General features: G+C 46.0%; 1 protein-coding gene across 1 annotated transcript in view; it reads left to right on the top strand.

Annotated features, from left to right (window-relative positions):
- The window catches only part of SLC33A1 (solute carrier family 33 member 1), a 283,255-nt gene that overhangs the window by 248,050 nt on the left and 21,191 nt on the right, over nucleotides 1-14,014 (top strand). The window contains exon 6 of the mRNA XM_069618428.1: nucleotides 1,265-1,480. Within this exon, the coding sequence (XP_069474529.1) occupies nucleotides 1,265-1,480 (216 nt within the window). The remainder of the gene's footprint in view (nucleotides 1-1,264; nucleotides 1,481-14,014) is intronic.

The raw sequence follows: 14,014 nt of genomic DNA, 5'->3' as shown, positions 1-14,014 counted from the left end.
GAGCTTGGAAGGACAGGCAGCAGCACGGGCCAATTTGTGTGCACCCGCCACCCTCCCTGGCTGTTGGGACATAAATGTTTTGAAGAGTCATCAACCTTACTGCTCTCAGCTGTTCCTTTTGTAGCGTTAAAGCCTTTCACTGTCATGGTAATTGTTTGTAGCAACTTCCAGCCGGTTATCTGCAACCAATGCAAGTTTGGCCTAGTGTTTGTATCTTTGTGGTGGGTGTAGATCTGCTTCGTGTCTAGTGCGTCTACGTGTGTAATGACTTCACTTACTCCCATCACGTTGGTTACCGAATGCCCATTTCGGCTAGATCTTGCAAGTCCATTTCTTCTTCGACAGATCCAGGATAAGGTCAATAGGGTTTCCTTTGTGAATAGCATCTGTGGTATTTGTGGTATGGCGGTGGAGAGGGGGCGAACGCCATAAATAATGCACTACTTTTGTGTCTACGATCTTGAGGTGGGGAGGGGCCAACGCAAGGAATGACTCGTTCATTTGCCCCTCGACATCTCCCTGGCCCCAGCCCCCTGGCCATCAACAGTTTGCTTGTACCCAACGGGTCTGCATCAATCTTTAAGGTCTCTGGTGTGTGAGGCATGTTGCCAAACTGAACTGTACACTGCACAGGGCATGGCTCCCCTCATTGCCTTGCATTTATGTGAAACCCATACAGAATACTTGTTTCAGGCCCATGAGAGGCGTGGGTAGAACCCGGTTGCTGGAGATGTCCCTCTGATAGAGGGCGATGGACAATTTGGAATTGTACTGTGGTTTGCCACCTGTGTGGCTGTTTACCTCAGTGCTCCCCAACTTCCCTGCCTTTCATGCTTTTTCCCCCTTACCTGACAGGTGAGCAGTGCCCGGATATTTCAATTGTGATAGGTGGTCTCCCATATACTGACATTAAAACCCAGTTTCTGTATTTCCAGTATAAAAATGGATGAGAACAAAACGACGTTCTGAATTTAAGTGAGACTAGTTTGCACATCTTTGATCACACTGAAGACCATGCTGGATTTTATTATTCAGTAGTTTGATGTGTCCTGTCCTAGGAGTCCTGATGTGCATAGAATATTGCTGCAGGTAAGTAACTTTTTCTCAATGCAGATTTATTTGTATATTTTGTGTGCAAATAAATTAAAGTGCTATTCAGTGGTTAGGCTTGTAGTCTGAGACCTGATTATTGTACTATGTAGCCAAATTAAATATATGCAACTCGGTCTTCTTATTAAGCCAGTTTTCCATGTTTTGTCAACAGATTTCTGTCTACAGCATGTATGTCGCTATTATGGCTTTCAACGCTAAAGTTAGCGACCCATTAATTGGAGGAACATATATGACCCTTTTAAATACAGTCTCAAATCTAGGTGGAAACTGGCCTGCCACAGTTGCGCTGTGGCTTGTAGACCCATTGACTGTTAAGGAATGTGTAGGAGCTCCACATCAGGACTGTGGAACATCTGATGCAGTAGAGGTAAGTGTTGATCTTCAGTTCATTGATATATAAATGAATGTGTACGATGTGGATGATTGTCTGCAGTAGAAATGAGGTTATGCATGTTGCCTTCTCTATATTAGAGCCTTATACAGACAAATGTGTAAGTTCTATTCTTCTAGCCCCCGCCTCTTCCATACAATTTCTAGCCTAAGCGTCATACTTTTTGAACTACAAAGTTAAACTGGTGACTTGTATTGATGTGCACTACCAATAGAGCAATTTCTGTGCATTTCGGTGTGCGAAGTTGCGAATACTTGCTGCCTAGACATGGCCGGGAGTCCTTCAACAGATGTGTCTCTTAGACTATGAAGTTTGAGATACTGGAATATCTGTATATCTATATAGAGTTGAGGTTTGTGGATCTGCTTAGAATCGCATGCTTTGCACAGGCAGACAACTAGTGGTTGGTGCAGAATATTACGTCATTTCTTTTGGAATTTGAAAAATAAAATCTACTGGGCTCGTTTGTAATATTATTCCTACTGTGACGTGTACTGCACCCATGATCCTTCATGCGCCGAGGTCTTCAGATTGTTTTTTTGTTTCGCCATCCTGTTGGTTGCCTTTCATGGGGTTCCACTTTTCTGAGTTACTGCTTAAGGGTGCACTACTATAACGCTGACAGTGGTGGCATTTTGATGATTTAAAGATTTTAATTAATACAAAAAAAGGGAACAGAAAATCTGATCTTGCCCTACTTACTGTGATGGGTTTCCCTGCCTCAACAGAAATACTAAAGACCCAGTCAGGATGTCCATACAGTAAAATGTCCACTTTCCTGCGTCTAACCATATTTTCGTCCCTTAAACTAATTAACTAAAGAAAACTGGATGTCTCTTTACTTCCAAAGGTAATTTCTCACTCAGGATGGTGACTCCCGAAAGTGTAGTTGCTTTGCAAAGAATGTCTATAGTTCAATATTCAAACCAACACAAAGAAAACCCAGCTCCCCAGTCTCCTGTAGGGAAACTCTCCCTGGTCTCCTGTTTTTTCTTCCATAAACAAAAGATCCTTGCAATCTTCTGGTGGTATCCTCCTCCCAGCCATTGCACAGAATAATCCTTTTCAGTTGTTTGTCAGGCCTGGTTCACTAACCTCTCAGACTTGATGTTAACAGATTTGAGTTAGCTTATACGGAAATGGGTCTTTGACCATTATTCATTCCACATGTCCATCTGGGTACCAGACCCTGTTCCTCTACTTCAACTGGATCCCTGTTCCTACTTCACTCATTGTCCATTTGGACATACCTGGTATACTCTCCTGACAGGCACTATCCCTCGTATCAGAATCTATGCCTTCTGTTATCTCTTTTTACCCCTTCTTATAGGTTTATCTGTTTCACCAAGTTGGCATCTGTCTGTTTCATCATTCATCCCCTTGTAAGTGTCAGGGGGTTTTTATGTGGCTTCCAAAGTTTGTATGAACTGGTATCAGATTCCTTTCACCCCCTTGTGCTCTTCAGGATTTTTTCATGTAATTTACAAAGTTCCCATTCATTTGTATAGGATCCCTTTTGCCCCTTGGGGTCAATTCACAATGCTTCTTAATTCCTTTAGCTCCCTGAATGCTCTGCTAACCTGCCCGGCCCTTTTCCTACCTTTGGGAAGTCTCAGCACAGTCTCCAGTCCCTTTTGCAGATGGAGCAGAGCTTCTTCCTTGTTGCCGCTCTGTATTGCTCTCCTCTAAAAAGTGCACGGAACTACCATAAATCACCAGTGCAATTATAGAGCAAATACTTCAACCCAAAAACAGACACAATAATTCACAGCCACGCACACTTTAGAAGATAATCAGCTCTTTACGGCTATTTATTCAAAGCTTACAGGTACATAGAAATAACTCGTACAACTCACATGGGCATAGATCACAGAAAACATAAAGAAGTCAAAGAAAGAAATACATCACCGTGGGCGTAGTTTAATGGAACTTCATCTCGCCAGAAGCGGCTGAAAGACCCCGATAACAGCCAGGCCAAGAGCACAACAACCCACAGGAGTGTCGGACCGAAGCGTCCCCCCTCCGACTGAAGTCTTTGTGCTTATCCCGTCTGACCGCTAAGGGCTTCCGCATATATGCCCTCCTCAACAAGGGGTGGCAACTTCTCGAACCTTCTGGCAGTGCGCTTGCGCATTGATGGGTGACCGTTGGTTGCCAGCTGAATCAACCGACAGTAACCTCAAGGAGCAAAGCACTTCTCTCTCCTAAACGCCCCGGGAAACAATTCCATAACTCATCTCAAAACCTTGGCACAGGCCGAGCAAACCCAAAACAAACTTCGCTATCAGGTACCAGCCGGCACCTGCGGATCTTAGCTTTCCCAGCGCTGTGTCCTTGGCTGGGAATGCCTGCATTCCAAGCCCATCAGCAATAACGTTGAAAACATGTTGTTTCGCAAAGCAAGTGTAGCTTTCCACTGAGGCATGGATAAATATCCATCATGGCTCTGAGTTCCCCCAGAATGCACTGCGCACCAGCGCCATGTTTTAGCTCAACCATCACACGCTCTCAGCGTTATCCTTCCCACAGCTCCAGACTCTCTGCCTTTGGCTGCCCGCAGCCTCGATCTCCATATCCTTTCGCGGGTCAGGCTTCCTACTTCTCTGGCCAGATCCATCCTGGCAGGACCTCCTGGATACTTGTGACCCTTTGCGTCTCGGCCTCCAGCCTTTTGGTCTTTCACTGCAGTGCGAGCGTCTTCCCTGCTACTCGAGGGCTGGCTTGATGAGACGTTTTAAGTTCCTTTTCTCTTTTTAAAACCAGGGTTCTCGTGCATGTTGGTTCTGCGGTAGGCCTTCTCCTCCTTGCTCAATCTTACTCATTGCATTGATCGTTTGCATCAAGCTTGGGTGAGTCTTTCTCTTCCTCCTCTGTCCTATCATGGGCACCCACTACCGTACTGCAATACATAGTGGTGTGGGGGACACCAAGGGCCCCAATCGATACTGCATTCTCCCAGGGCCATTGTCACCAATCCCATGAAGGGTTTCCCCTCCCTATGAGATCCACCTGCTGAGCACCACCCCCAGGGGGAATATTGGGTAGCGGCAATCACCTCCCTGTAGAAGATGTGACAATACCCTGGGATTCGTCTCACTGCTAGCTACAGACCACGTATAGATACATATGTATATATAATAAGCTTTACATAAGTCTTCGGCGACCATTCGTTCGAATCAACCTGCAGCCCTTAACAGCGTCTTCACAATGCCTGGGATTCAGGAACCTCGCAGACGGCCTACAGCTCTTCAGTCTATGGCCTATAAAGTAAGATGAGTGGGGGGGAAACATTTAGTACATTTTTAGAGAATGTCTCCACACATTTCCCCCATAAGTCATGTCTTACTGTCCTCCGGTGCTGATAACTGAGCAAACTCCCTTTTTTAAATGTTGCCCACCTTGCAAGAGGAAATTTTCCTTGAGGGACACACACAGCATGTGTAACAATTGTCTTCCAAGAGACCACCAGTAGTCCAAATGTCGAGCATCTAAGCTCTTCAAACCGAAGACACTGAAAGATCGACACTGGACAGCCTATGCACGATGCAAGGTGAGGCATCAGCAGAATATCCCGCGGGCATGGAGGAATCTCAGGCGGAACTGGACAGTTGCAGCTTCATTAGTGACAGAGGCAGTCCGATGCAGAAGCTTCCTGGAAGCCAGTCCCCAGCTCTGAATGGCAAGCATCCTGCATGGCTATGGAGGTTTCCCCTGGGGACAAGGGCAGACCTATACAACAAACATAGGGACCAGTGGTGGCACAGGAGGTGCCAAAAAAAATCCTGTTGGATGTAAACAAAGACGCACCTTGCCCATGCGTTCGTGAAAAACATTGAAGGCGGCAGCAGAACTAATCTGCTCAGCTGGTGGCTTGGCAACTTGTAAACCCTATTCGGTCAGCCCTCGGTGCATGTTTAGACCAAATAAATGCTGAGAAAATGTTTTCACGCCTAAAATAGCATCAGAGCTATTGAAACATCAGAAGCAGGGCCGAAACATTATTTTGGCACCTCAAACACCAAGATCAGGGGCTACCTCACCTTTAAAAAAACAAGACTAAAATACAGGGTTTCAAGAGGAAGAGGTACCTTTTCCCCCTCCAACATGCACCCTCTATTATTGCTTGGACCTAGGATAGGTTTGTTGTCACCCTTAACAAGATGGCTTCATTTGTGGAATTCCTAGAGAAACACCCTATAAAACATAAATATATAGCTCATGATGAGGAAGAACCTCTGTCTAAGACTACTAGGTTAGATCCCACACGTTCTTATGAAGAATCCATTATCGAACTAGACTCGGATGAGGAGGCTGATGTTTTTTAGACTGATCCTGGCACATACCCTGAGGATTATACAGTCCCATCTCCGGCCATCACCAATTACCTGATTTCGTCCTTGCCCATTGATGACCAGCTGCTATACAAGGACCTCCTAAAGAAGGTGTTGGATTTCTTTTAAATTAACGCATGAGTCTGAAGACGACTTCGACTTTGTTGATGACAGTCTCAATGGGAAGAAACAAGTCAGTCATTATATCCTGTTGCAATCAGACGGTTATTACACTCCCTTTCTACTCGGGCACAAATCAGGAATGTTAACCCGCTTATAGAGAAACTCTTTAAACGAGCACCTACAGACCCACTTCTTTTCTTAAGCGGTAGTTAAAACCGTATTCACTGAGGGTCACTTCCACAAGCAAAACGGCAGCCACCCCCTTCAACACTTCTGAGGCCCCGCCAGACAAAGAACAAAAAGATATATGCTCTTGGGGAAATGTGTAGCAACATCAGCTGCTTTTCAAATGCTCATCACCAATAATACCAACCTCATGGCCAGTCTTACTTAACGCATCGCACCATGGGAATCTGGTGGAGGACCAGGTTAACAGAGTCCAGGAGCCTCTACGGTCTCATATCTGGTGGCAAACAGACAGCAAATACCTTCATAAAAAAAATACACTTGATGCTGCGGGTACAGCTGGTAGAGAAGTGGCTGAGGGGACACTGATAAAAACGCCAAATATGACTGAAATTCTGGGTTTAAACCTAAAACTCAGGCCACGCTTATTAATATGCCTATTGAAAATAATGTCCTGTTTAGCAAAGTAGTGGATGATGCCCTTGAAACCGCCAAAATGGAGCATGAAACTCTTAGAACACTAGGGCAGATTGCGAAGGAACCCTTTATACAAACAGCCATATTTTTTGTGACCGGGGATATGCACGATCCTTTGGCAAGTCAAACTTTAAATCGGGAGCAGGCTTCAGCTCTTGGTACAGTCAACCTCTGCAGGTCAGGCGAGGGCTAACCAGGGGTAGAGCCAAAACCGCTAAAGGTCTGGCTGCCCCCACTAAACAATGACTCTACTTCACCTCTCCTCCCATGTCATCCCAGTAGGGGGTCGTATTTCGCTATTTACCCACGCATGGGAGGAGATCACATCGGATAAGTGGGTACTGTCAATGGAAAGCTACTGCGTGGAATTCGTTAAAACTACCGCACAATCGTCTGCCAACATACAGAAAGGTGTCTCTAGAACACCAACCTATTCTCCAAGCAGAATTAGAAGCGCTGCTGCAGAAGGGAGCCATAGAGCTTGTCCCTCCATCAGAGGCAAACAAGGGTATTTATTTTGTGTATTTCCTTGTTCCAAAGAAAGACAAAACATAATGCCCAGTACTCAATGTAAGACCAGCAAACGCATATAAACTTCAAAAGTTCAGAACGACAACATTGCAAAAGGTCATCCCTTTACTCAGAAGGGGAGACTACATGACAACACTGGATATGAAAGATACATACTTTCATATTTCAATGCCGCAAGCACATCGAAAGTGCCTACGATTCAAAGTGGGGTCCAAGTTTCTCCGCTTTGGGATTTTGTCAGCCACTTGGCTCTTCACAGGGGTACTTACAGTTGTAGCGGCACATTTACATACCATTCCAGTGTACCCTTATTTGGATGACTGGCTCCTAACGGCACACGCCAGCAGGCACCTCTGTTCTTGAGTAGACTCCATTGGCTGCCGGCATCGGGAAATAGCGAGGTCCGGCTAAGCTGGGAGGCAAAGCCGGCCCTGTCCGAAGGCCTTGATTTAAGGCCAGGTACCACCCCGTCTTGCCCTGTCTGGGAATGGAAGAGCTTCAACCCTCCATGCTGTTTCTTCCATCCGTCAGAATCATTTTCCAGCCTTTACTGAATCTCTGCTGCATTCAACATTCCTCCCAGCAGGTAAGATTGCCAACCACTGATGAAATCCTTACCCAAGTCCATCACCCGCGAGACCATCCCCCCTTCCTTTCCCCACCCCATGCACCCTGCCCTCTTCTTGTTTCGGTATGAATGGGATTACCCACAGCAGCGCTGACACTTCTACCTTTACAAACCGCCAGGTGCCCACAGCTTACTGTAATGGATCAGAGGAGGCCACACACTTGACTTCACTTGTAAAATCGTTATCATTGACTAGATTTTGCTGAAAACACGCACAGCTGATGTAGTGTCATGGTCATGAAGTCAGGGGCACAGGCATGCAGGAGTCGCATGCACAGGAAACCTGGGTGGACACTGTCCTGCCGCCTTTGGCGCCAGGCTCATGAGCAAAAGTAAACAAGAACCTCTAACACCAAAAAGCTTTTATTATGGCATGACACTTCAGATGCATTAACCTTGACCATTCCATCCATTAAGCAGGATGCATTAACCTTGAACATTCCGTCCATTAAGCAGCCCCAAGTGTATTCTTGGGCGTGGCTGCTAATGGATTGCCTTCGCCTGTGCTCACTCTCTAGGAGTGGCAGGGTGTGGGTGGTAAGCCGGCCCTAATGGCCGTGCCCACGATCTCAGCTATATAAGCTGCCTCGATCCTCAAGACAGACGCTTCGCGTTATTCTGCACTTGCAAGCAGCGTAGCGCTCACCGTCGCCTGAGGTCAGACTTACCTTTGAAGATCCTGCTTCCTGGACATCCTGCTTCCTGCCAGCATACTTACCAACTGTGGAAAGCTGTTCTTACCTGTACATCTCTTCAGTGAACCAAGTATTCATCTTTACACTTTCCGGAACGCTAAAATCTTCATCTTGGCACCGCAGCACGACACGTTCCATCGTCGACAGCAGAGCCTGCAAGGAAAAACAGAAGACCAGGTTAGACATCGAAAAAACAGTCAGTTTAATGTTGCGCTTCGCCATACTTTGCGCTTTTCCTTAAACCATCACTTACCTGCTGTCGAACATTGAGGTAGCATCCATCTTCCATCCGGCCGCGTCTCACAGCTACATTGAGGCCGCATTTCCATCTAAGGGAACAAAACAGAAGAGTGACATTATTGCGGGCATAAATAGGAGCAACATATAATGACATTAAACGGAACAAACAGCATCGCAAGAGCTCAAGAAATACTTACCAATCATAAGGAGAAGCATAGTCGCAGCTGGACTGGACTAATCCTTATCAGTGAAGGAACTAGATCCCATTTGACGCGCCCCTGCCAGAAGTAGCAGGATGGAGAGTTTATCTTCCATATTTCACAGGAGCAGTATCACCACGTACCACCGCTCACAGCTTTTCTACTGAGGGAGAGGCCTGAAGGGGGTGATTCAAGTTCAGGGAGTGCTGCAACCGTGCCCCAACGCTTACACAGAGACCAGGTGAGCGTAACATGTAGCCCCCAGTTAGCTTTTGGTGAGGCTTTACCAGTGTACGCTGCCATGGTCTTCATTGCCACACGATCCCCGACATTCTTCACCATAATAGAGCATCGACCAACGTGCTACTATCTCTCATGTTTTTCTGTTTCAACCTTGCACACCGACCGTGCCCTACTTTGGTTACAGTAACGGGAGTTGTTGCTATGCATTTTAGATTGATTTCTTTTGTCTGCACTGTAACATAACCTGCATCTGTCCCATCACCATTGTCGTAAGGTCCCAGGGGCCTACAGCTCCTCATCTATGCATTGCCTTGTTCCTGCTCAGTGGGCCTTGCTATTAATATGAGTTTAGCTATTCAGGGTTGTTTTTACGAATTCACTGCTAAACCTGTAACATACCTGAAAACATACCGATTTGGACTTTCTAGTGCTATACCTGTAAGATTCCTGTAAAGCACCTTATCGTCGTCTCTTTTCCTAATGCGAAACCTGTAACTTACCTATGCCGACCTTACTTTTTTGCTCTGCTCCATCATTCAAGCTAGCTTGCATACCTGAAGTAGCTCTGCGTACAATGAGGCGAGGCTCTACCGGATTGTGTTCTCCAGATATACACTTATGTATTTGACCCTTTATGTGGTAACGTACCTTGTGGACTATGCTATTGCACTTACTGTAACTAGTGCCTACATGCCCCTGGGCTTTGTGCGCTGCTATAAATGTAAACCTAAATTAACATATGCACAAGACAATAGAGCTTCTACATGAACTAGGGTTCCTTATCAATAAGAAAGTCAAGCTTAGATCCCATAGTTTCTAGGAGCAGTAATTCCAGCAGACTTGTTAGTTTTCCCCCTTCAACGAGAGGGTCCAAACATTCTGCATCAAATTCCATGTTGTGTAGTCGGTCACCAGATACGTTAGACTGGTCATGTGCTTTATTGGAATGACTGCATGGTGCATCTTCACATCGCATGCAAGGCCACACGTGCATAAAGTACAAGAATGGTTAGCGAAACAATGGGCACAGGGCGTTTGGGATGATATAGTGGAGGTTTTGCAATCAATGGTGTTGGCGCTTCAATGATGGACAAAGGAGAGCTAGTACAAGGGAAAGTCCTTTGTCGACCTGCCAACGCACATCACAATCGCAACACACACGTCAATTTCAGTGTGGAGAGCGCATTGCCTGTACCAGAAAGCACACAGCAGGTGGACACAAACACTAGCAAACAGCACATCAGTGTTCCCGAATTGCTAGCAGTGTACAAGGCACTTCAAGGTTTCCCGCATCAACTAGCGGGAAAGAATGTTTTATTACATACCGCACAACTGCCATGTTCTACATCAACAAACCGGTCGGGATGCACGCCTTAAGTCTGTCCACTGTGGTGACATTGAATGAGAAGTCTGACCAGGATTTTAAAGTTTTGGCTATAAACTTTTATTGGATATTTCAAAATCCTACCTTTCCTTCTCTCTAGAGGTGGTTTACCTACCTCAACCAAACTGAAACTCTGGTCAGTCCAGAAGTCTGTGATGTCCAAAGAAAATGTACTGTCCTGGTCCAAACTTCTAAACTATCACTACCACTGAAACACAAAAAGTTCAAAACCACAAACCCATTACCCAGGAGGCTACCTCCCTTCTGCGGGGTCAATGTCTATGGCTAGGAGAATTCCTCCCTTAGTTTGTGAGTTAAACCTTGACTTGACAGTCTCTTCTTATTCAGTTTTCTCTTGCACCGTTTGCTTCTCTAGTCCCTTCTTGAAGGGGTTTAAGGATTTCATCCCTTTTTGTTGAAAAGAGAGGGTGGGGGGATAGAGCTCTGAAGGGATGCCTTGATGCTTTCAGAAACCAATTATAACGGATGTTGGGTTCTGTTTACCATGCTTCTTTGGTTTCCGTTTCCACAAATTACTAAACTGAGGGAAAGAGTTCTTATCCTAACCCAGGAGAATGACTCCCTTGTCCTGGGTAGAAGTCGCTCAAACTTGTTCCTGAAATATCACAGGACTAGGAGAATGGCTCCCTTCTCCTAGTTTACACCCAGTTTTCAACAGGTTTTCCTTGAGTTACTATAATTTTAGATACTTCATCAAGTCTTTAAGTTCTTTTCATGGACTTTGTTCAACTGGAGATAATACAATGTCCTTCATCTTGCGGCTACTGGGATGAGGCTCCCCGAGTCATCCTTGACTCTTCAATACCCCACCCTTGTGGAACTGACCAGGGAGTTGCCTTACAAAATGATCCACTTCTCTTGTCTTTTTGTTTCACTTTCTCAAGTTTTCCCAGCCCCCATTCGGATTTATTAGTGTTCCGTCACATTCTCTCTCAGAACTTTTGACTGGTTTTGCCAGGGGTTGCAGGATCGTTAGTTCTTTCTTCTTCAAATCTTCTTCAGCCTGCTTGACTTTGCAACCCGTTCCAGTTGACAGTCTGGGCGCACTTTTCGGACTAGACTGCCCACCCATTATAGGTCCTGCAACCACCTCAGTTCCTCGTACTTCGCATGCAATCTCCTATGCGGCTCTGCAGTAAGCTAATGTTGGTGGTCTCGGTGTAGTTCTTGGACCGCACGGTCCATCCACCACAGGTCATGCCACCACCATACTTAATCCCTGGTCATTTCATCTTCAAGGTTGTTGACTCTCAGCCGACTGGCAAAACTTTTTCCTGGCATCCCTGGGTTCGTTGTCGTCACTCCACACTGCTGCTTCAAAACAACCTTCGCTCACCCTGTTGCCAACTTACTGGCTTTTTGGCGGCCTCCTAGCTCAACGGCTTCCCCTTCCGGATGTCCTTGTTCTTCTTTCATGTTTAGCTTAAGTAGCTGGGACTGCCCCAGCGTAACGTCAGTTCGATTGACAACGGATGGTCGAACACTTTTCTTGCTTGACTGCAGCGTTCTTGGGTTCTTCTTCATCCCAGTACCTATCCTAATGATACGGTCTGACATTTTACAGTAACACATAGTATTGAACTTTATCATAAGTAAGGGTTGGGTGTTATTACCCTGTGGGGTTTAGGGATAAAGGGGCTGTGTCCCAGATTCACAACCTTGTCCCCAGGAGGGAAGTTCCTCCCCATGAGATACTCCTGCAGGTTACCACCCCAATGGGGAATATCGGTTAGCAGCCTCCCCTCTCTACCCTCATGGAAAGGGTCTCCCCTCTGGGGAGAAGTGGCGCTATCTGGAGGATCGTCCCACCACACTAGCACAGAAGATTTTGGAAATGGATAGTCCGGAGACAAATTTCAGGGGAACACAACTGCCTAGCAGATACACAAGTTAGCCTTCCGATCATGAATGGGAGTTGCATTCGGACATTATACAGTACATCTTTTCACAGTGGGGGTTGTGAGAAACCAGAAGGCACTCTCACAACCACTCTCCACGGATCTTCTACTTGGGTGGCCAGGGAAGGGCCATCGCTTTTGGATGCCGAACCTGGGGGCGGACAAGCGAGGGAGGATCACCTGGGTCGAGGGTCCTTGGGAATTGAAGAGGGTGCCAGACGGCACAATATGGCATCTCCTCCTTTCCTAAAACTGACTTACCCTCCCTTACCTCAGCCTTCATGGTCTACTTCCACTCATGACCTATTTTTACCTGTAAAGACTCACCAAGTACTGAGGAGAGGAAGAAGCAATCCATGGTCATCCCGAAGCCCAGGTGCAGCTGGAGCTGCTGAGAGCCGGGCAGTCTGCTTCCCGGCTACAGCGAAGTTGAGCAGGAGCAGTGAAAAACACTGATTGGTAGACGCGAAGAGCCGTTAAGTGTCAGAGGACACTGGAAGACCGCAGCGCTCCCAGGGCACCGCATGCAAGTAACGTTCCCTGTATACAAGTAACTACAAACTATATTGAATACTGAACTGCATGGAAATTGCTGATTGAATGAAAGCATGTTTTATTGAATACTGTAATGAATGGAAAGCACTGAGTGAATAAGAACACATTGAATACCGACAAAACATTTGAAGTTAATCCGACCCAGTGAATGTCAGACTGTATGTGAACAACATTGTGAGCAAACATTTGAACAATCATTTAACAGCCAATGTGAGAAAAGATTCATGAGTCTGAAAAGGAATGCAAGTGTAAGAAATCAAAAGCCTGATGCGAAAGAACCTGTGAAGGGCCAAACAAGGCTAAGGGGAATTTATGGTTTGCGCAACATGTAATGGGTGAACGTGTTGTCTGACGACCACGCCTAGATCAAGGTACCCAAAATTATGACAAGCAGAGGCCATTATGAGCAACTCACCGAGAACTGTGGACCTATTGTTTTCTTAGTGATCATTGAGCAAGTGAAAGCAGAAGTGCTAAAGTGAAATCTTTGGGACAGGAACCCTAAGAACCTGAGAAACACTGTCTTGGGGGAAGGGAATCTCAAGACCTGGCGGTACATTGGTGAAACAAGCAGCTATTGAAACTGTGTTGAACTTGGGAGGGGGCACCCAAGAAGAACTTAAGCTTAGAGCAGCCGAGACTTTACTTTTGAACACTAATCTTTTGGTTAAGAAGAATCCCGCACCACTTTTTTCTAGATGCAAGGGCAAGCATAGGTTCTGACAGACATTTTGATTTGGACTTAGACGCAGACTTCCTTTAGTTTTCTTTAGGTAGGCGAAATCCGTACCTTAGTTATGGGCAAGCTAGGCTTTACACCTTTGTGACAATTGAATAAAATATTCTTTGAAACTTAAGTTCTGTTGTCTGTGTCATCTTTCTTGATACCATGCCTGTCTCAGGGTTTCCAGACATTGATCTGTTTGCAACAAGAGAAATTGCAAAATGCTGCACTTGGACATCTAGGTTCTCACAGAAGGGATCTGGGGGAAACGCAC

The sequence above is a fragment of the Ambystoma mexicanum genome, chromosome 10 (assembly GCF_040938575.1).
Source record: "Ambystoma mexicanum isolate Mex_15411 chromosome 10, UKY_AmexF1_1, whole genome shotgun sequence".
Taxonomy (NCBI): Eukaryota; Metazoa; Chordata; class Amphibia; order Caudata; family Ambystomatidae; genus Ambystoma; species Ambystoma mexicanum.
Note: the sequence above shows the minus strand (reverse complement) of the source record. Positions and strands in the feature narration are given on the sequence as shown.